At 39.7% G+C, this 20301-nt stretch overlaps 1 protein-coding gene across 1 annotated transcript in view; it reads left to right on the top strand.

Moving 5' to 3' along the window:
- LOC149228360 (ferredoxin-dependent glutamate synthase, chloroplastic-like) overlaps nt 1-20063 on the top strand; it is a 367732-nt gene extending 347669 nt beyond the window's left edge. The window contains exons 22-27 of the mRNA XM_089378162.1: nt 5243-5385; nt 5523-5616; nt 5702-5940; nt 6040-6118; nt 19102-19185; nt 19431-20063. Of these exons, the coding sequence (XP_089234288.1) occupies nt 5243-5385; nt 5523-5616; nt 5702-5940; nt 6040-6118; nt 19102-19185; nt 19431-19592 (801 nt within the window). The 3' untranslated portion in view covers nt 19593-20063. The remainder of the gene's footprint in view (nt 1-5242; nt 5386-5522; nt 5617-5701; nt 5941-6039; nt 6119-19101; nt 19186-19430) is intronic.
- Nucleotides 20064-20301: the final 238 nt, after the last annotated feature.

The raw sequence follows: 20301 nt of genomic DNA, 5'->3' as shown, positions 1-20301 counted from the left end.
AAAGTCCAAAGCTTCCATTATTATATGATTCTGATATAGTTAAGTTCATGCTTCTATATATGTATTTGGTTGTACTTGCTATCTAAGTTGTGCAAGTACATAATCTTCAAGATGCTGAAGATATTCATAAGTAAAGTTGATTTGATTGATAAACATGAGGAAGGAAGTTATATGAATAATGATGATCAAGGTGACTTTGATGAGAAGGATGGAAGCCATCAAAGATTCTCCAATGTCATAGAAAGAAGTTGATCTCCCTAAGTTAAAAGGCCCCGAAGGTTTGTGTTTACTCATAAGTATTTGAAAGGTTGTTACTAATTGGGGTTGAGACTGTTCAAGTAAATCTCTCAAAGTTTTTGAAAAGCATGTTTGAGGTTATCAATTTGTTTGATTAAGAGAGATTTTATGTGTTGAGGCATTGTGTGTGTAAAATGCCTGGGAGGACATCTGACCGACATATGTGTTGATGTCTAGTTCCCAAAGTAGTAGGGAGGGTGGTGTTGGTCATAGAGCTCTGACCTTGCATTACGCACCTAGTTCCCTGGGTTGATGGTTAGCAAGTAAGCCTAATGGTACCTAGAGAGGTTGAAAGCTTTAGTCCATCTTAGTCCCACCTGGATAGATTTCCCTGGTCAGGAATCTAGTCCGTGGCACCGTAAGTGCCTAAACTCTTCATGGTTCATGTGTTTTGAGATCTTCCATGTACTTGTATATGTATGTATGAATACCTCCCTAGTTAAGAGGGAGTGTTGAAGAATGTAACTAGGTTCGGTCTTCATAATTGTATTTGAGTCATAATGAAATGTATTTATCAAAAGAAATTATTATTATTATTATGACTTATTAAAGCATGGGTTTCATGTTCAAGTCATCATGTTTTAGGTCAAAGTCTCCATTGAGGACTTCTGGGTTTTGTCTTGAGTCATTAGAGTCACTGTCCATTTATGAGACTCTTCTTGAGCTTTTGAATCTTGTAAAAAGAAAAAATATCGAGTAAAATAAGTCATTTGTCACCTCCACACCAAGTCGGCCCATACCTGATCAAGTCGGCCTACATGAGGGTAATTCGACCTCCAGAAAAGGGTATATATACAAGCAGTTCGATTCATTTGGAAGACACTCACTCACAAGTTCAATATCCGAGAAGAGGAAGCAGAAAAAGTGCGAAGTTGCAGAAGGAGGAGGTTTGCTGGAAGAAAGAAGATCGAAGTTTCTCGGTTTTTCTCTCTCTCACTTGTGTGGATTTAGTGGGCTATTTGCTAGAGGGATGAAGTTTCTTCTGGGTCGAAGCTTTTGCTGGGCTACAATTGGGTTGAAGTTTTTGCTAGGCTACCACTGGGTCAAAATTTTTGTTGGGCTACTACTAGGTCGAAGTGTTGCTGGGCTACTGTTGGGTCAAAGTTCTGCTAGGTTGAAGTCTTGTTAATTCATTTAGGCCGAAGTTGTTGCTGGAAGGTTATCATCTGCGAAAGAAGGGAAGGGCTGACTTGGTGGTCGGAGGAAGTCTGTGTCTAGGTCGAGTCTTGGATCATCTCATGAAATTATTAAGGAAGAGTTGTTGACTGGGTTTTCCCCTAGATAGGGGATTTTCCCTAGTTGTACACCTACATCTAGTGTCTGTTATTATTTTGGTAATTGCTTGATGAACTAAACTAAAAGAAGAACATAAGAAAGTTAATAAGATCATAAGAATATCACAAGTAATTGTCAACATAAAGAAAATCTTTTTGCCTTTCTGATTTTCTAACATTCTGGACTGAACATTGGTGTGTTTTGCAGAGGTATTTGGCACAAATTTTGGTGTTTGCAGGTGTTCCAGTCATTGATGAAATTTGGGCACGTTTGGCAAGCTTCTTCTAGGCCTAGGGTCATTGGTTTGCCACTTTTAAAACCTCTATTTATCTTTGTTTTGCCATAGCAGTTCTATCCCTTTCTAACAGTGGTAAATACTAAAAATTTAAGTTTGGATGCCCTATACACACATATAAGTTGCCTAAACACACTAAGAAATTCATTGCATCAATTTACTAGTCATTTAGTGAAATGGGTGATGCACAATTGATGTTTTTCTACGATCTACTATTGACTGTCATATATTCATTGAAATCTGATCCTAACAGTGGCAAAGTGCATCATAAGAAGGTTAATACATCTGAATTATTAAGTTGGCAAGGTTGATTTGATAGTTGGATCTTACTTCTCACATTGGGCAAGCATATGCACCTTGAATTTGGCATCTAAAGTGGTTTTACTCACTGCTTTCATAGACTTATCTTAACATTGGAATACAAGTTACATAGGTGCTTTCATTGCTTTGCATTTGTTACTTGTTTCATGGTTTTGTGTGCCATTGAGAAGAAGGTAATTAGCATTGATAACATTGAGTCTCTAAGCAAAATTGCCATTGGTTTTTGTTGTTCAAATGCATTAACACATTTTTGGTTGTGAGTTGACTAAAGTTTTCATAAGATCACATCTAATTCACTCACTAAAGAACTCTAATCTCAAATTGCATTGTGTTGAATGGTTTAAGTTTCTTGGGGCATCTTGATCTAATTATTTCTATTAAATTGGCATTGAAGTAACTTGCTCTCTTAAGTGTTTAAATCATTGGCATTGAATTGACATTATTGTGTTGTGTTTCTAAGTGTCCAAAGAACATTGATAATCCTATAAAAGAAACCATTGGATAATTGCTTTGCCACTATTGGGTTATGGTTATTGTGAATCCTTGGCATATTGACATCAAGCATTGAAAATCCTGTTGTCTATCTCATCATTGGCATTTTGTCTCATTGGCTAATTGTTCTAAGTGGATAAGTGCTCTAGTTTCCTTAATCGTTATCATTTATTGGTTAATATCTTTGTGGATGATAATTATGTCTTAAGCACTTGAATAATTGTATAGTGGAGATCTCTTGTTTGCACTTATTAAATTGGCACTTTTCTTGTAGTTGAGATTACCTTTCTAAGCATTGTTAAGTACTTGATATCTTGAGTTGAATCATATCATAACTAAGTACTTAAAGAACATTAAAGTAATCTCACCTTAAGAATCACTCAATAATCTTGCATTAGGCATTCTAAGACTAGTCTTGCATCTAATAACTTTCCTCCAAGCATACACTTAGTTGATAGACATTTAGGGCCACCCTTTCTCATTTATCTTGAGGAGTCTAGCACCTCTTTAATGGTTAACACGATGACCTTGCAGTTGTCAGAGCCATAGTCTCTGCAGCGCGGAGGCATCGGGTGGTTAGAGCCTAACAGAGGGTATTGTTAATCAAGCCATTGCTTGCTTCATGTTGGCTTATTTCCCACAACCTACTCCAGAGACTAGCTTCAAAACAATTAAGGGCAATGATACATCTAGATTAGTCATCTTACTAAAAATAACCAAGATTTTGCATTTCCCCTAGCTTGTAGGATTTGCACTTCATCTAGGATAGTCAAGCATCCAAGGAGTGATTGTTCATCTGGTTACTTGGCATCTAACTTATAATAAGCAAAAAGTTGACTCCATAAGGCACTGGTCTCACATTAAAATTTGATCTAATCTTTAAGTCTTGCTAAAATTAACCAAGTGGCTAGGCCATTCAATCGTGTCTCTCAGACTAGTTGGTTGCCAACTTGTCTCTCATTTCCTTCTTCCATAGGGACTAGCCCCGATAGCTTGGTGTTGGGAGACAACTAGAACAAAGTATGTGGGGATTAGAGTGATCGCCCCCACTCTGAGTTGTTGTCGCACCGTGCCTATACAATCTGAGCGACAACAAGAAGGAACAATTCAGTTGCGTGGAACTGTTGCAGACTGTTGGAACAAAAAAATGATGGGTTTTTTTTGTTACTTGATTTAGTTTGAGCCATCAGCAGTGTTCATGGTGTCTGACCCCAACACTTGTACTGTTACTTATGAACTTAACTTGAGCATTTTGAAAGTAGGTTTTTCCCCAGCTTTGTTACTAGAAAATTGTTATATTGGCCTTTGTGTTGGTTCCTGTTCTTTATGGTTCATTGCTGAAGTAGCTAGTTTCATGTCATGGCTATGCAAGTTGTTAAGTTAATAGGTAAACACCAGAGTGTTTGGTTGGACTAACATAAAGCTTCTGTAATAGGCTTGGCTGGTTGGGTTGGGGTCATTCTTGGTGGGTTAAATTCAGTGTGGTACCATTGCATCATTTTTGGGAGAATGAAATGTACTTGGCCAGGTAGTGCGTCATACCCCCCCAACATCTCTTCCCCCCAACCTGCAGCATTTTAAAGCAAAAAGACCTGTACTTACTTGGACTTGTTTCAGATCTGGAAAAGCAAATGAATGGCAGGTCACGTGAGCTTGCTTCAGATCTTTTCAGCCTGATTCTGTAACAGTAGATTAAATCCAGTGCTGCGCTACTTAATAATGCAGCAAATGAAGCTACGATTGTGTATTTATATCAATGTTTCAAACATCGGCATCAAGATAAAATCGGCAAGGGTTAGGAAAACCAAAAAGTTGTAAACAATCGAGAGAATATTGGTAAAAATCGGCAAACATCGGCTAGGCCAAAAAATCGCAATTTTGTGATTTTTTTTCGCGATAAAATCGGGATGTTTGCAATACTGATTTATATGCATTCTGTGGCAGAGTTATCAAGCCCTATGACAGGGCCGACCTTAATTCTTTAGAAAGGGTAATTTGTAAAAGAATAGTAATCTATAATTTGTAAATACTGTTAAGGTAAAATGAAATTAGAATTAAATTAAATAAATCTAAATTTTAAATAATACAAGAATAATTAAGATAAAAGTAAAGTAATAAGAATAATTGTGTGATAAAATAAGGATGTTTGTATGAAAAATAACCTTCTCGCATTTAGGGTTAGGCTGACTCATGGGTGTGTTTTCATCTGTAATTAATATTTTGAATTTTCATCATTAATCAATATTTAATAACCTTGCCACTATGCTGTCTTTCTTACAGTACACATACTATTCCAATGATAAATCCAGGTGTGGTTTGAAACGTCGATATGGAAAATTCTCATGGAGATATTTCTAAAGCATTTCGCTCAAACCTATCTTACTGTGGAAAGTAGAAATCTCATATAACTTGAAGGCTAATGTCAACTTTGCATTACGTCTTTTGAGGCACATTTGTGTGAACAGCTTACAACATGGTCATCTTAAGCACAACAGCTTGATGCTTGATTTGTTCATTCCCTGAAGTTGTAGCATTGACAAATCTTCTTTGCATACTATGCAGATTTCAGATGCAATAGAGAAGGAAAGGGAAGTGAAGAAAACTGTTCAAATATACAATGTAGACCGTTCAGTCTGTGGTCGAATTGCTGGTGTCATTGCTAAAAAATATGGAGATACAGGTTATGCGGGACGACTGGAGATACTGTAAGACTTTACTTTTGTTTGAAGGCACAGATTTTTAACTTGCAGCCATTTCTTCAATTATTACTTGCTGAATGAGTATGGGGCATAATTTCCTGTTCCTTGAAAATTTTGTTGACCAGATGACTTGTATATTTCAGATTTACTGGCAGTGCAGGGCAGTCCTTTGGATGTTTTTTGACACCTGGCATGAATATTCGGCTTGTAGGAGAGGCGAATGATTATGTTGCCAAGGTAAAATTCTCAATTGCATTGTCTTGACGTTTAACATTCATTTGAATTTTGTACGTGCTCATTTGATAGGAACATTCTATTGTAGGGCATGGCTGGTGGAGAAATTGTCATAACTCCAAGTGACAAAACGGGTTTTGTACCTGAGGATGCAACTATAGTTGGGAATACTTGCTTATATGGTGCAACAGGTGGTCGACTCTTTGTCCGAGGAAAAGCAGGTGAGCGTTTCGCGGTACGAAATTCTCTCGCTGAAGCCATTGTTGAAGGGACTGGTGATCATTGCTGCGAGTACATGACTGGTGGTTGTGTAGTTGTCCTTGGAAAGTAAGTTTCCATTGTGGTTACATTTTTCTTATGTTCTTGGCTCTCTCTAGCTAAGTCATTTTAACTTTTTCAAAAATCTCACTTTTCTGTTGGGTCCAGAGTGGGTCGCAATGTTGCCGCCGGTATGACTGGTGGACTAGCATACCTTCTTGATGAAGACGATACTCTGATTCCAAAGGTTAGTGGATGATATTATAAAATTTGTAATATCAGTGTAGTTTGAGTGTGGGTCAATTAGTTTGTTTGCAATTAATCTTCATTCATTGTCAGTACTTTCTGCTTCATGATATATTTTGTGGTTTAACAAGGAATTGGTGTGACAGATTCTTAGGCTTGGTTAATGGTATATATCGTCATGTCCTGAAGGCCAAACTTCGTAGGCTCTCTAGGAATCATTCAGTTTATCTATTTCTGATCAGTTCTGATTTAATTTTCAATTGGTATCATTTTATATTGCAATAAATGCTAAGATATATGCCTAGGATTTGATGTTGTGGATTTTGGTAATTTAATTGTGCTGTTCTATTTCCTTTCAGTTCCTGTAATTATGCCCTTGCACTTCCACTTCTTACCTGTAGTTTTAAAAGTCCTGTTGGCCATTTATAACCACCAGTAGACTTTAATAGTATATTATATTATATTAATCCATAACAGTTCTATTATATTTGCACTTCTGCAGTATGCCCCTGCTATACAACACCATCTTCATTAAATTTTGTGATTTTTTATATGTGCAATATGGTACTAGTGGAAAGCACAATTGAATGTAAGCCATTGAACCAGGACATGACTCTTGTTGGAAGACATCCAAAGCCTATGAGAAAATGATACCTAAATCTTGTGTATTATGCTTTCTTTAAAAAGAGATTCATATCCTATGTGACATCATTCATTAGTTAGATTAGACACTTTCAACCACGTTGGCTCCATCCTATCACTTGAAGCCAATGGTTGATAAAATAGCAAAGTTTATATATATGACTCAGTCGCCTAATGGCTCAAGGGGTTGGCACTTTCAGCGATTTTTTACTTAACAGTCATCTTAGAGTCATTGCACAGATCCTCCTGATGATCAATAGTTTTGTCAGACTTCCAAGGGTTCTAGGTACCAATCAAACTTACCTTCAGTCACTCCTTTTTTTACTGAGCCTATAGTCATCTCCTAAGATTTGCATTTTACTAGTTGTACCTTTCTAGGCTCAACCATCTCCTAGATGAAATAATGTTGAATTTTTACATGCTTTGATCTGGCATACAAATTGGTCTTTTTCCAAAGTGCCACAACACTCTATAATAGTTAATTTCATGGACCTTCCAACATTCAATATCGTTGTAAAATTGTTTCAGCCACATTGTTTCTTTACATGCTTGCCTGGCTTCCATGTACCTACCTTCATTGTTCAACAGTGCCATAGTCCATTGCATTGAACCCCTTCATCTGGCATCTCCACCACTCAGGTTAAATACATAACTGATGGCAGTTCTTTTGTTTTCAATTGTAATGCTCAACAATGCAATCATCAACTACCTTTGACCACTCCATTTAAAAATTCCATGACTTGGGTAAAGACATAACCAGTGGTTGGTCTTTAGTCATGAACATGTCAAACCCAATCCCACATTGTTGTTGTGATCCACATAGTGATTATGAAATTCACTCATCCCTTTTAGATATGCATAATTTCCTTTAACAAAAGTATAATGTCATCAACTAGGATTTTCTTGCTTCTCAAGCGCATCATCAAATGTAATGGTACAGTTCCACAACTCATTATTCAGGGAGAGTTTGGTACCTACCCATTCCGACTCAAGTGTTGATTTTGGGTAGCATCAGATGTGCTCTAGCTCCGAAATTTTGTGGAGGGGCTAGAATACATGAGATTTTCAGAACCCAAAAATCGTTTGGAGAAATTCCACCCAGATGAGGAGTTATTAAAATAATCAATATTTTTAATGGGTTCCTAGGTCTAAACTTAAGAAAATAAAAATATTAATGGGTATTAATAAGAATATGGGTGAGAAACTTCTAAGTGACGAGGATCAAGTCTGTTTTAATCTTAGCCGTTGATTAGGGACTTAATCTCAACTGTTGATTCATCAACAGGAAAAGTATAAAAGGAGGCTTGAGGGTTAGTTGGAGATACACTTGAGAGATCAGTGAATTCAATGTTTCTGGGGCAAGGTTTGCTGAGAAAATCGAACAAGTGATCTGTTGCAGTGAGAGGGGCAATTCAGCAGAGGGACTTTAGCCCAAGGTCGAGAATACATAGCAGAGAGGTAGAGAAGCACCAAGAGAGCTCTGATGCAGTGACACAGAGGGAAAGCTTTGACGTAGTGACACAGTGACACAGAGGGAGAGCTTTGACACAGTGACGCAGAGGGAGAGCTCTGACGCAATGACACAGAGGGAGAGCTCTAATGCAGTGACACAAAGGGAGAGCTTTGAAGCAGTGATGCAGTGGAGGCTAAGGGGTCTCAGTGACACAACTCCTAGAGGAGGTGACGCAGTTCTAGTGCAAAGCTTGGAGTAGCCATCGCTGCCCAGCACCGAGAACATCACAATCACTCAAGAGCCAGAGGAGTGCATCAAAAGCTCACGCAGTGCCTGCATCAACATTCCGAACCTGTAGAGGGTGACGCAATACCCTAGAGGAGCTCACGTAGTGACTGCGTCAACTGTCTAGGCTAATGCAGAGCCTGAGAGGCTCAAACAATCAATTGCCGAGGCTGGAGGAGCAGAGCAGATTCAATCTGAGGAGTTGGTGGGACGCTGCTGCTATTGGTGCAGAACAGTGTCTATGGAGACAGAGTCGAAGTAGAGGGAATCACTGCCTTGATAGATTTCTAGCCAAAGAAATCTAGATTCGGGTTGCAGTAGCAAATGAGGATTGGAGAGGAGTGATTCAACATTTGGCCAGAGGATTTCTGTGAAGGAAATCAGGACTCAGAGGGAGTCTAGAGGAGCTTGTTCCTTAGAGGGTTTCTTGCGCCAAAGAAATCCTGATCCAAGTCTTGCTGAATTAGCAGTAGGAGAGGGAGAAGAGAACATGTCCTATATTTGTTGAGCAGAGATGGCAGTTAATGGACTGAGGGATCAGGACAAATTGGATCGAGCTTCCAATTTTGTCATTTGGAAGCCTAGGATCTTAGCAGTCTTGGACAAAAATCACATCAAGGACTATTCCTTGGAAGTAGTCGTTGTTTCGGTCGACGTTGATCCGTTAAAGAAGTACGAGGAGGCCCAAGCGAAGGCCAAGTGCATGATCCTAGACGGGGTCAAAGATCATGTAGTACTACACATTGCTAAGAAAGAAACAAGAAGGGAGATGTGGGAGACACTGACCACCTTGTACCAGAGCACTTCCATCTAGCAGAATATGCTATTAGAAAATCAACTAAGACAATACTAGATGCAGAAGGTAGAAGAGATCAATGCCTTCCTCCTTAGGTTCCAAGGGATTAGAGGCCAGTTGACTTCTGCAGGGTTTACACCAGATCCTAAGTTCATGGTCAGGATTGCCTTGAATGTAGTCACCAAGGACTGGGAGACATTTGTCCAAAGTATCTTGGGCAGAGCAACTCTCCCCGGTTGGGAGGAGATGTGGGTAGCTCTTCGACAAGAAGAGATCAGGATGTTGACCAAGGCGGGGGGTAGCATCAAAGGAGCGCAGGTCAGGGAGGAGGAGGAGGAGGATGCAACTCTCGCATCATCGGGACAGCAGAAGCGGAAGAAGGAGGATATTGCCAAGGTCAGATGCTTCAAGTGTGGGGAACTTGGACATTATGCCACTCAGTGTCCCCGAAAGAAGGGCAAGGAGGAAGCTTATGAATCGAAGGCTGCTCTAGCAAAAGCTGACAGGGAAGGCGAGGATGACGATTGTGCCATGAGTGCTCATGCACCTTTGGAGAAGAGGTGGGGTGACATGGAGTTGTAGTCGAGAGGACTACATGAACCTAGGCAGGATCCTTGAGGTGCCCAAACTCTTGGATCACATACGGCTACGGGAGCCCTTAACGACAGTAGAAAAATGACAGGTGTCGGTTGGAGCAAGGTGTGATGGAGCGACAGTGGCAGAGCTAGAGTGCCAAAGTCTGAGGCAGCGCAGTGGATGTTGTAGCAGTGCGAGAGGCACAGAGCAGTTTGCAGCAACACAGTGGCAGTAGAGGGTCAGCACATATTAGCAGTAGAGGTAGCTTCAGCATCACGAGACATCCATACTGATCGGCATGTCAGTTTTTGGGTGAAGTTTCAGTCACTTACTTCTTAGTAATTGAGTTGCAGTGCAACAGTTAGTAGTGCCAGTGCTATGGACAACATGAGGCAGCATTTTAAGAGGCAGTTGTAGTACAGATGTAGCAGTGGCAGTGGCAGAGTCATGGGTAGCAGTACAGGAAGCAACAATGCAGTGGATGAAGGGCATCTGGCCAGCATCAGTAGCACAGAGGACCGATGCAGTGGATTAATGTATTACTTCTGTTGAGAAGTGTTACTAGAGCACATTCCTCGCTAAGAGGGAGTGTTGATTTTGGGTAGCATCAAATGTGCTCTAGCTCCGAAATTTTGTGGAGGGGCTAAAATACATGAGATCTCCAGAACCCAGAAATCGTTTGGAGAAATTCCACACCCGAATGAGCAGTCATTAAAATAATTAATATTTTTAATGGTTTCCTAAGTCTAAACTTAGGAAAATAAAAATATTAATGGATATTAATAAGAATATGGGTGAGAAACTTCTTAGTGATGAGGATCAAGTCTCTTTTAATCTCAGTCGTTGATTAGGGACTTATTCTCGGCCGTTGATTCATCAACAGGAAAAGTATAAGAGGAGGCTTGAGGTTCAGTTAGAGATACACTTGAGAGATCAGTCAGTTCGATTTTTCTAGGGTGAGGTTTGCTGATAAAATCGAACAAGTGATCTATTGCAGTGAGGGGCAGTTCGACAGAGGGAATTCAATCCAAGGCCGAGAATACATAGTAGAGGGGTAGAGAAGCACCAGACAAGCTCTGACACAGTGTCGCTCTAATGCAGTGACGCGGAGGGAGAGCTCTGACGCAATGACGCAGAGGGAGACCTTTGATGCAATGATGCAGTGGAGGCTAAGGGGTGTCTGTGACACAGTGTCACAATGACGTAGCCCCTAGAAGAAGTGATGCAGTTCTTGCGCAGAGCTTGGAGCAGCCATCGCTACCCAGCACTGGGAACAACGCAGTCAACTGTGGGGTTTGTTCATTTGTCTCTGGATAGAGGTACTTCTGTTGGGTTTATTCTTTGTTGGGTGAGCCGGATTTGGCACCCTAATTGTATTAAGAAATCTGCTTAATAATACAAACCCTCTATCAATGTTTTAAAAACCGGAATCGGTGACTGGATTGGTCCACCTAATGAATCGGGTTTCGAAATGGAACTGGTCGAACCAGGACTGGTCAAGTCTAAACAAACCGGTTTAAAAAAATACATTAAATAATTAATTTTTAATGAAAAAAACTATTTTTAAGATTTAAAACCATGATTTCAAGCCAATAGAAACAAAATATGCAAGGTTTGCTCATCTATATACCATGTAAAGGTGAATATATCAAAATGGCATCGAGTGCAATACATATCCGCAACAAAATACATAATCAATGAGGCTCTAAATGGCCTCTAGAATCCGAAAAAAATGCTCTAAGCTATGGGGTCATTGAAACAGACCTGCGTCCTCCTCCTATCTACATCTTCCTTCCTTGCTGCGTCCTTCTCCCACGTGAGAGATGTTGCTCCTTGTAAACCCAATCAAATAAGGAGAGAGAGAGAAGAATGTAAGATGAGATGAAATGAGTGAATAATGCCTCAACCTAACTTGTATTTATATGAAACGTTGAGGATGCGTGCCACACATTTAGCTGCTAGCTGACCTTGACAATTTGTCAAGTAAATACAAATAAATTCATATCTCCATAAATACATGTCGGAATCGGATGATCGTTAGATCAATCCTACACCTCTCGAAGAGAGGAATCCAAAAAAAATATCAACTGCCATAAATAAGATGACCCACATGGAGTTTGGCCCTAGTTTCCAATTTTAACACTCCCTCTCAACTAGGGAGAACTCCATCTTCTAATCCATCTGACTGTCGATACTATCTCTGCCATCAAATGCACTGCTCGGCTCTGCTAAACTATGAAGAAGAAGAAATGATCGAGGATGTATCATACCATCCTCCACTGACCCGAAGTCAGTCCTAGAGTGTGATACCACTCTTATTGATCCCAAATCAGTGCTAGAAGAGAGTGTCTCAAACCACACATTACTGATCCCAGATCAATGGAGGTCATCCTAGCATAGAGAGTACGGTAGATACAACGATGCGTCCATTGATAGTACTACTATGGTCCCTAACCCCATTTCCCTTCTCATTGGCCACATGAGAGGTACTTCCCATGAGTCCCACACTGCATGGGTAGGATGCCTCGACAGGAAAACCACTCATCCTGTCCATAAGTTGCCACGGGGTATCACAGCGGAAGGCTGAACCTTTCACCTTGTACACAGCGCACCACTAGGGGAGGGTGAGTCGCGCTATGGTTGCTTGTCTCTCCAAAAAGTACCCCAAGCCCCTTGGAGCTCCCAGAGCTTAATGCATGCATCATGCAAGACCCTCATAAGAGGGTCTCTCAACTACTCCAAGTCGTTATCGGAAAGCCAAGAATTTGACCTTTCCCAGGGGCTTCGTCAGAATGTTGGTGACCTACTCATCTGTACCGACATGATGTTGCCTTATTGCTCCTCGTTGTACCATATCCCGGATAAAGTGGTACCTGATATCGATATGTTTGGAGTGATCATGAAATATGAGATTCTTTGATAAACGAATCCCACTCTGGTTGTCACACAGGATCACGGTAATATCCAATGTATATCCAAACAGCTCACTGAAGAGCTTCCGCAACCAGTCAGCCTCACAAGAGGCCATACACGCAGCAATGTACTCTGCATTAGCGATGCTCAAAGCCACTAACTTCTGCTTCTTTCTCATCTAGGATATCGAGGCAAATCCCAAAGAGAAACAACACCCATAAGTGCTTTTTCGGTCCACCACACTGCTTGCCCAATCAACATCGGTATATCCATGTAGTCTCACATCTCCTGCAGTGTATCTCAACCCATGAGTAATTGTGCCACGAAGATATCTCAACAGATTCTTGGCACCAATCCAACATGAGTGGTGAGGCTCAACCATATGTTGACTCAACGTGTTGACTGCAAACATATATCCGGACAGGAGTTCACTAAGAACATCAATGCTCCTATGAGTTGACGGTACTTGGTAGAAATTTGCAAAACAGGTCTAGCAGCACTACCGCTTAACTTCTTGAAGTCAAGCTCCATCGGGATAGTCATGCGCTTGCAGTCCACCATACCAAATCTCTCCAATATCTTCACCACATATTTTCCTTGAGATAGGAAAATCTCCCTTGGCTTCTGCCAAACTTCCAATCCTAGGAAATAGTGCATAAGTCCTAGGTCCTTCATCTCAAACTCGGAAGCGAACTCCCTCTTACATTTGTGAATGAGAGGGTCTGCACCTGTCAGAAAGAGGTCATCAACATATAGCACCAGTATGAGAGGCTTATCATCTTCAACCTTAAAGTAAAGGTTTGGATCAGATTCACTCCTAGTGAATCCCAACTTCATCAAGTAGCTATCAATCCTCTCATACCAAGCTCGAGGTGCTTTCTTCAACCCATAGAGGGCTTTCTTCAACCTGCACACGTGAGATTCCCGATCATGAATCTCAAATCCCTCGGGTTGTTCCACATAGACTTCCTCTTTGATCGAACCATGCAAGAACGTGGTCTTGACATCCATCTGATGTAGGTTCCATCCTTACGAAGCAGCAAGGGCTATGGATGGTGGTGTATCGGGCAACAGGTGCAAATATCTTGTCGTAATCTATACCTTCCTTTTGAGAGAAGCCACGAGGGACAAAACGAAGCTTATACTTTTCAACACTTCCATCAGCTTCATGCTTTATCTTGTAAAGCCATTTCAAAGTGACAATTGTTTTGTCCTGGGGTCTGGGACCACATCCCAGACATCATTCTTCATGATGGAGTCGTATTCCTCAGTCATAACATCCTTCCATACTTTATGCTTCATGGCTTCTGCAAACGATGAGGGCTCATTTTGAATGATCGTGCTCATAATGGCCAAGTATCCCTAATACCTAGTCAGCGTCTTACTTTCACGTAAAGTCCCTCTGGGTGCAATGTGTCCTTTGGCATCATCCAGTGTCCCTCTAAGCCATGAGGGCCTCTTCCTAGAAGAGGAAGGCTCTTGTGGAGGGGGATCAGTAGGGTCCATAGGTTCTTCCACATCGGGCATCGTCTCATCTTTCTTTTCATCTGGTTTGCTGGTGTCAGCTTCTCCAGTTTTCCTTAGTATAGGAAGATTGTCAACTTTGCTAAGAGCCATATCTTAGTCAAAGGTGACATCATGGTTAATCTCGACTTCCCTTTGACTAGCCACATACGTTCTATAGCCCTTAGTATTTTTGTTATAGCCCACAAAGATTCCCTTCTTTCCAAATGCACCCAATTTATTCCTTTTCTCTTTCGGCACATGAAAATATACACAACTTCCAAAAATTCTAAAATAAAATACATCAGGTTTCTTACCAGTGAACATCTCTTCGGGAGTCTTGGAATCCAATGCTTGATGAGGGCATTGGTTTTGAACATATACGACGGTATTTGCAGCTTCGGCCCATAGAAACTTTGGAAGCCTTTGATCATGGAGCATGGAACAAACAACTTCCAAAATCGTATGGTTCTTCCTTTCCTCCACACCATTCTGCTCAGGAGTGTATGGTGTTGTGGTCTCCCTCTTAATGCCAGCTTCTTTGCAAAAGTCATGGAACTCATTGGATTCATACTCGATCCCATTATCAGTCCTTAAGATCTTGATCTTCTTCTCAATTTGATTCTCAATCAAGGCTTTGAAGTGACGGAACCAGGAGAACACTTCAACCTTCTTTTTCAAGAAGTATATCCAAGTCTTGCGAGAATAATTATCTGTAAAAGTGAGGTAATATAAATATCCTCCCAAAGAGTTCACAGGCATCATACCAAATATGTTGGAGTGAACCAACTGCAATATATTGGAGGTCTTGCTATGGCTTGAGGGGAATGGTCCCCTTTTGAGTTTTCCTTCGGCACACCCCGGACATACACCTTCTTGCTCTACTTTAAACTCGGGCATACCGGTCACCATTTGTATCACATCGAGAAGAGCCTTATAGTGAAGGTGGCAAACCTCCAGTGCCATAGTTCAGAATGAAGAGTTGTGTTGCAAGACATGACTCCCAACGGACTTCCTCCAACTTGATATAGAGAGTCAACTCGAAACCCAAGAGTGAAACCATCTTTAAAATTCTTTTTCCATACACGTACCTTGCCATCGATGAAGGCCACCTTGTAGCCTTTGTCTTCCATTGCCGAAATGGACACCAAATTCTTCTTGAGATCAGGTACATATAGGACTTCTTGCAAATGGATTGTGTTACCCTGATTTAATTTCCAGGTTGGTCTCCTTCTCTATCAGATTAGAGAGAGCTTCTTTGTAACCAGTGAAGTGCCTTGAGGCACCACTATCAATAAGCCAATTGCCCAACGAGTCTGGAGGAGTAGTAGAGAGGGCCGATATCAGATAATATTCATCTTGCTTATTGTTAACAATGTTAGATTCATACCTGGAGTTTCTTGCCTTCTTGGAGGGTTGACCACTTCCTTGATTTCTGGCATTCCTCTTTCCTTTGCCATTGAACCTGCCCTTCCTTTGATTGTTGTTGGAATTTCCTCGGGAGTGATTTTGATCATCGTCATGAGATGTGTTCTTTCTATCAGGACACTCCCTCGCATAGTGGCCAATTTTGTTGCAAATGAAACATCTTCCTTTCCTTCCACCTTTCGGTTCGACTTTTCCCTTAGATTTTGACCCATAATTATTTCTCCTTTTAGCATGAGAGGAGAAAGCAGTGGGATTGCCTCTAAATGTAGGCATTTCCTGCTCTTCCATCCTTGTCTCTTCTTGAATGCATCTCGCCATCAATTCCTCAAATCCTGGAATTACATTATTGTTGAGAAGAGTGGTTCTAAATACATACCATTTAGATGGGAGCCCTCCAAGAGTTGTGATGGTCAATTCCCTGTCAGGAATGACTTCCCGAATCTATAGGAGATCATTCTTGATCTCGGTGATCCTTAAGAAGTAGGCTTGCATATTCTCATCTTTGCCCTTCTTAATTTCCTTCAGCTTATTCTTAAGGAACAAAACTTGATTTGCATCACTAACTTTAAACAAGCTTACCAATCTATCGTAGATTTCCTTGGAGGTGTTTAGCTTGGAAACATAGGCCACCAGGCGCTTGTCGATAGAGTCCCGGATGATCTTCTTTGCTTTGACTTCTCCCTTGGTCCACTTTTTCCTTGCAACAACCGATGCATTTGATGGAGGCTCAATGATTTTGCCTCTCACATGGTCCAACACTTCCTACTCTTCCAATGTCAGATCAAGAGACATCTTCTTTCCGTGATAGTCTTGTATTCGGTGAGGAAGTGTGATGAGGAACCCATGAAGTCTATAGACTTTTCCAATAGTCTTCAGTGATTGCTCTTGCTCTTGCTCTTGCTTGGGCTTTGTTTTCACCTCAACTCTGATACTATGTTAATTTATGGTATGTTCTATGCTTAGTGCAATTTACTTCAATTTCTTCTTATTAGCCCAATGTCATTCAATGTTTAGCAATCACATTAACATAAACTAAAATGCTTATAGAACATAGATAGATCGACAGAAAACAAGCCAAGACAAGAGACACCAGATGTGGTGGCTAGCCAGGGACAAACCCCAATGTGGGGAAACCCTTTGATCAATTCTTCTATAATCTTCAATAATTCAACAGAGAGAGAAATAGTACAAATGTACAGTTCTGTAATTTTATGACAGCAGTAATAAAACCCTAACCAGCACTTGCAAAGTTGGTCAAACAGTCCACAAATGACCTTGAGTCAACTTTGGTCAATTTGGCATTCAACAACAATGAAGGTCAACCCAAAAGAGATGGTCAAAATAGGTCAACTCATATGCAGCCCTGTAGTCAACCCTAACCAGTCAGTGCTGGTCAATTTGGTGGTCAAATCAGGTCAACAGATTGTTGTTCAGATCTGCGGCTTGCTTGATGGAGACTCCTCACACTAGGCCAAAGTCAAAACACCTTCCTCGCTGGTCAACGCAGTCACCCTTAGCTTGCTGCTCCTAGGTCAACCACAGTCAACGCTGAAACAAACCTGTTTCCTCCTCCTATCTGCATCTTCCTTCCTTGCTGCATCCTTCTTCTCCCACGTGAGAGATGCTGCTCCTTGTAAACCCAATCAAGTAAGGAGAGAGAGAGAGAGAGAAGAATGTAAGATGAGATGAGATGAGTGAATAATGCCTCAACCTAACTTGTTTTTATATGAAACGTTCAAAATGTGTGCCACACATTTAGCTGCTAGCCGACCTTGACAATTTGTCAAGTAAATACAAATAAATTCATATCTCCATAAATACATGTCGGAATCAGATGATCGTTAGATCAGTCCTACACTTCTCGAAAAGAGGAATCCAAGAAAAATATCAGATGCCATAAATAAGATGACCCACATGGAGTTTGGCCCTAGTTGTCAATTTTAACATGGGTCCTATGCCCATGGTTAAGCATCTTCTTGTATATGAAGATGGTCAACATCTTTTAAAAGGACATTTTACTAGAGCACGAGATAACATTCTATGTGCAATGAACTATCATGCATTCTTTCATCAGTTCAAGCCTCTTGACTTGAGCATTGAACAAGAACCCAACTTGTCTACAAGAGTTCCTAACCAGTGTTCCCTAACCATGTGGTCAACTTTACAAAAACAATATGTGGTTTCACAGGATGTGTGTCATGCATGTATTTCTTGTTAATGTCATAGGTTGCTTTTTTCATTCACCTGGGAGATGAACATATGGGACTATATTTGGCATAATCTAATAATTGTAGTAATAATGATGGTAATATATAGTAACGATTATTTATTACTATCATTATTATTATAACTATTATTACTTTCTATTATTTTAAGACCACTTGTTTTTCTTTTTTCTTTCATTTTATGTAATCAAGTAAATGACTAATTCAAAATATTGGGTGTTACACCAGCCTAGATCTATCTAACTTCAGATCTAACATAATCCAAGAGGGATCAGATTTCTTCAGGGGCAAACTTATTTTAGAGTGCAAAATACAATGTGTAATTTTTCATTGTTTAAATTGTATATTTGAATGCTATATGGAGTACAACTTAAACTTGTAAGTCCAAAAAATCTTTGTTGGATTTCCACACAAAAACATATACCCAAAAAAAGGCCAAACCGTAAAATACTCAGACCACTTCAAACTTTTTAACCCTAATTTCATTTTTCAGTAGCTTTTTATGATATATATATAATTTTTTTAAAACAATCTATAATATACATAATTGACATCAAAATATTTATATAACATGTGTATCGAGACATTTTATCAACGCACATTAAAATGGTTTTTTTGTTATTAATATAAAAGTATAAGTCACATTAATATTTTATTATATACAACATTAAAATATTTTGTTTTTAACATTTTCTGAAGTATAAGGTTTAAACATCTTACTTATTTTTTTATTTCTAATTACTTTATACAAAATTATATTAAGTCATATGACAACTAATTAAGCTAATATATCATATTCGTTTTTGTTTGTTATTATAGCCGACATTGCTTTTCTATTTAGAGAATAGTTTATTTTTATTTTATGAGGGACATGTCAATTCCTTGTTGAACATGGACGGAATTACACATCTCCCTCATACTGAGTTGTATAATGAGCCTGTCGGCTCAACAAGTCTTAGGCCGCCAAAGTTTGCATTATTTTCAAAAATTGGAGATGAAAATGAAATTTTAATGATTATATTGTTAAGTTGTGAATGAAAAAAATGTTTAAACAAATGATTTTGTAGAAAGGCCAACCTACGAATCTGTAACTGTGTGTGTGCATGAAAGAAAATAAATTCGAAGATTTTGCATACTATTCTGATAAAATGTTTAAAATGCAGGTAAACAAAGAGATAGTAAAGATCCAAAGAGTAGTGGCTCCTGTTGGTCAACTACAACTAAAACAACTAATAGAGGCTCACGTGGTAATCAACTGCTCTTGTTTTGCAGATTTTGTTTGCAGTGAAAGGATTGTCACCTTTCATTAGTTTCCAGTAGGCTATTAAATAGCATGCTTATATGTATTATTTATTCAGGAGAGATTTGGATTCTTGCAAGATTATTTGGTAAGCATAGATATTAGTGTATGTTGCTAGAATTGCACCAGATAGTTACTTATGCTTGGAAATCTGACGTGGCCTTCATTCTAATTTTCAATTGCATCGTACAGGACAAGACTGGAAGTACCAAGGGCACTGCAGTTCTGAAAGAATGGGAAAAATATTTACCTTTGTTTTGGCAACTTGTACCGCCTAGTGAAGAAGATTCCCCTGAAGCCAATCCTGAGTTTGGAGACCGAACTGTTGAAAGGATTACTGTGAAGTCTGCTTAAACTGAAGATACTATCAATGCTGATATAATGCTATTATCAGCAAGTAATCATTTGTTGCCATAGTGTGAGCGAAAAAGATTGTCGCTCTTTTGTAATTATTCTGTACATCCTCTAGACCTGGAGACCATCGTCAGAATACTCTGCCATCAAGGTTTTAGATGCAAGGAAGAAAGACTTGAGATGCATAGCAGAAGCACAATTACATCCTATCAACTCCATTACTGATTCCGTTATAAAGTTTTGAATGGCAGTTTATTGTCACTGCATGTATAGTTCTAGCAGTGATCATATCATTACTTCTCCATGATGTTATGTGCTCAATCATTGTATTATAATAATGGCTTAATGCTCTTGGGTCTCTAGTCAATTGGCATTTTATATATTGCCAAGCATCTGTGGCCCTAGCACCCATTTGTTTTTTTAACTGGAATCAAAATATGGAAAGATAAGGTCTAGCATGTATTTTGAGAAGCCTTGAGTACATGAATTTTCTCATTTCTAGTTCTTGGTTGCCTATGCTGCTTTTTACCTCTCAAACCTGCATTTTTTATTATAAAGTCTGGAAACACAAGTGCAACCTTGGTAGAACTCGAGAGGGCTGTCCATTGTCACCACAACAGCCTTTTTCTTGCTTTAGGCTGCTCTCCTCCGACACGAGGGTGATAACCGTAAGATAAGATTGTTAAAGTTATTCAATGGAAGCCCAGGG

This window comes from Pinus tabuliformis, chromosome J (assembly GCF_031772625.1).
Source record: "Pinus tabuliformis cultivar Carrire ecotype Pingquan chromosome J, CPIR1, whole genome shotgun sequence".
Classification (NCBI taxonomy): Eukaryota; Viridiplantae; Streptophyta; class Pinopsida; order Pinales; family Pinaceae; genus Pinus; species Pinus tabuliformis.
Note: the sequence above shows the minus strand (reverse complement) of the source record. Positions and strands in the feature narration are given on the sequence as shown.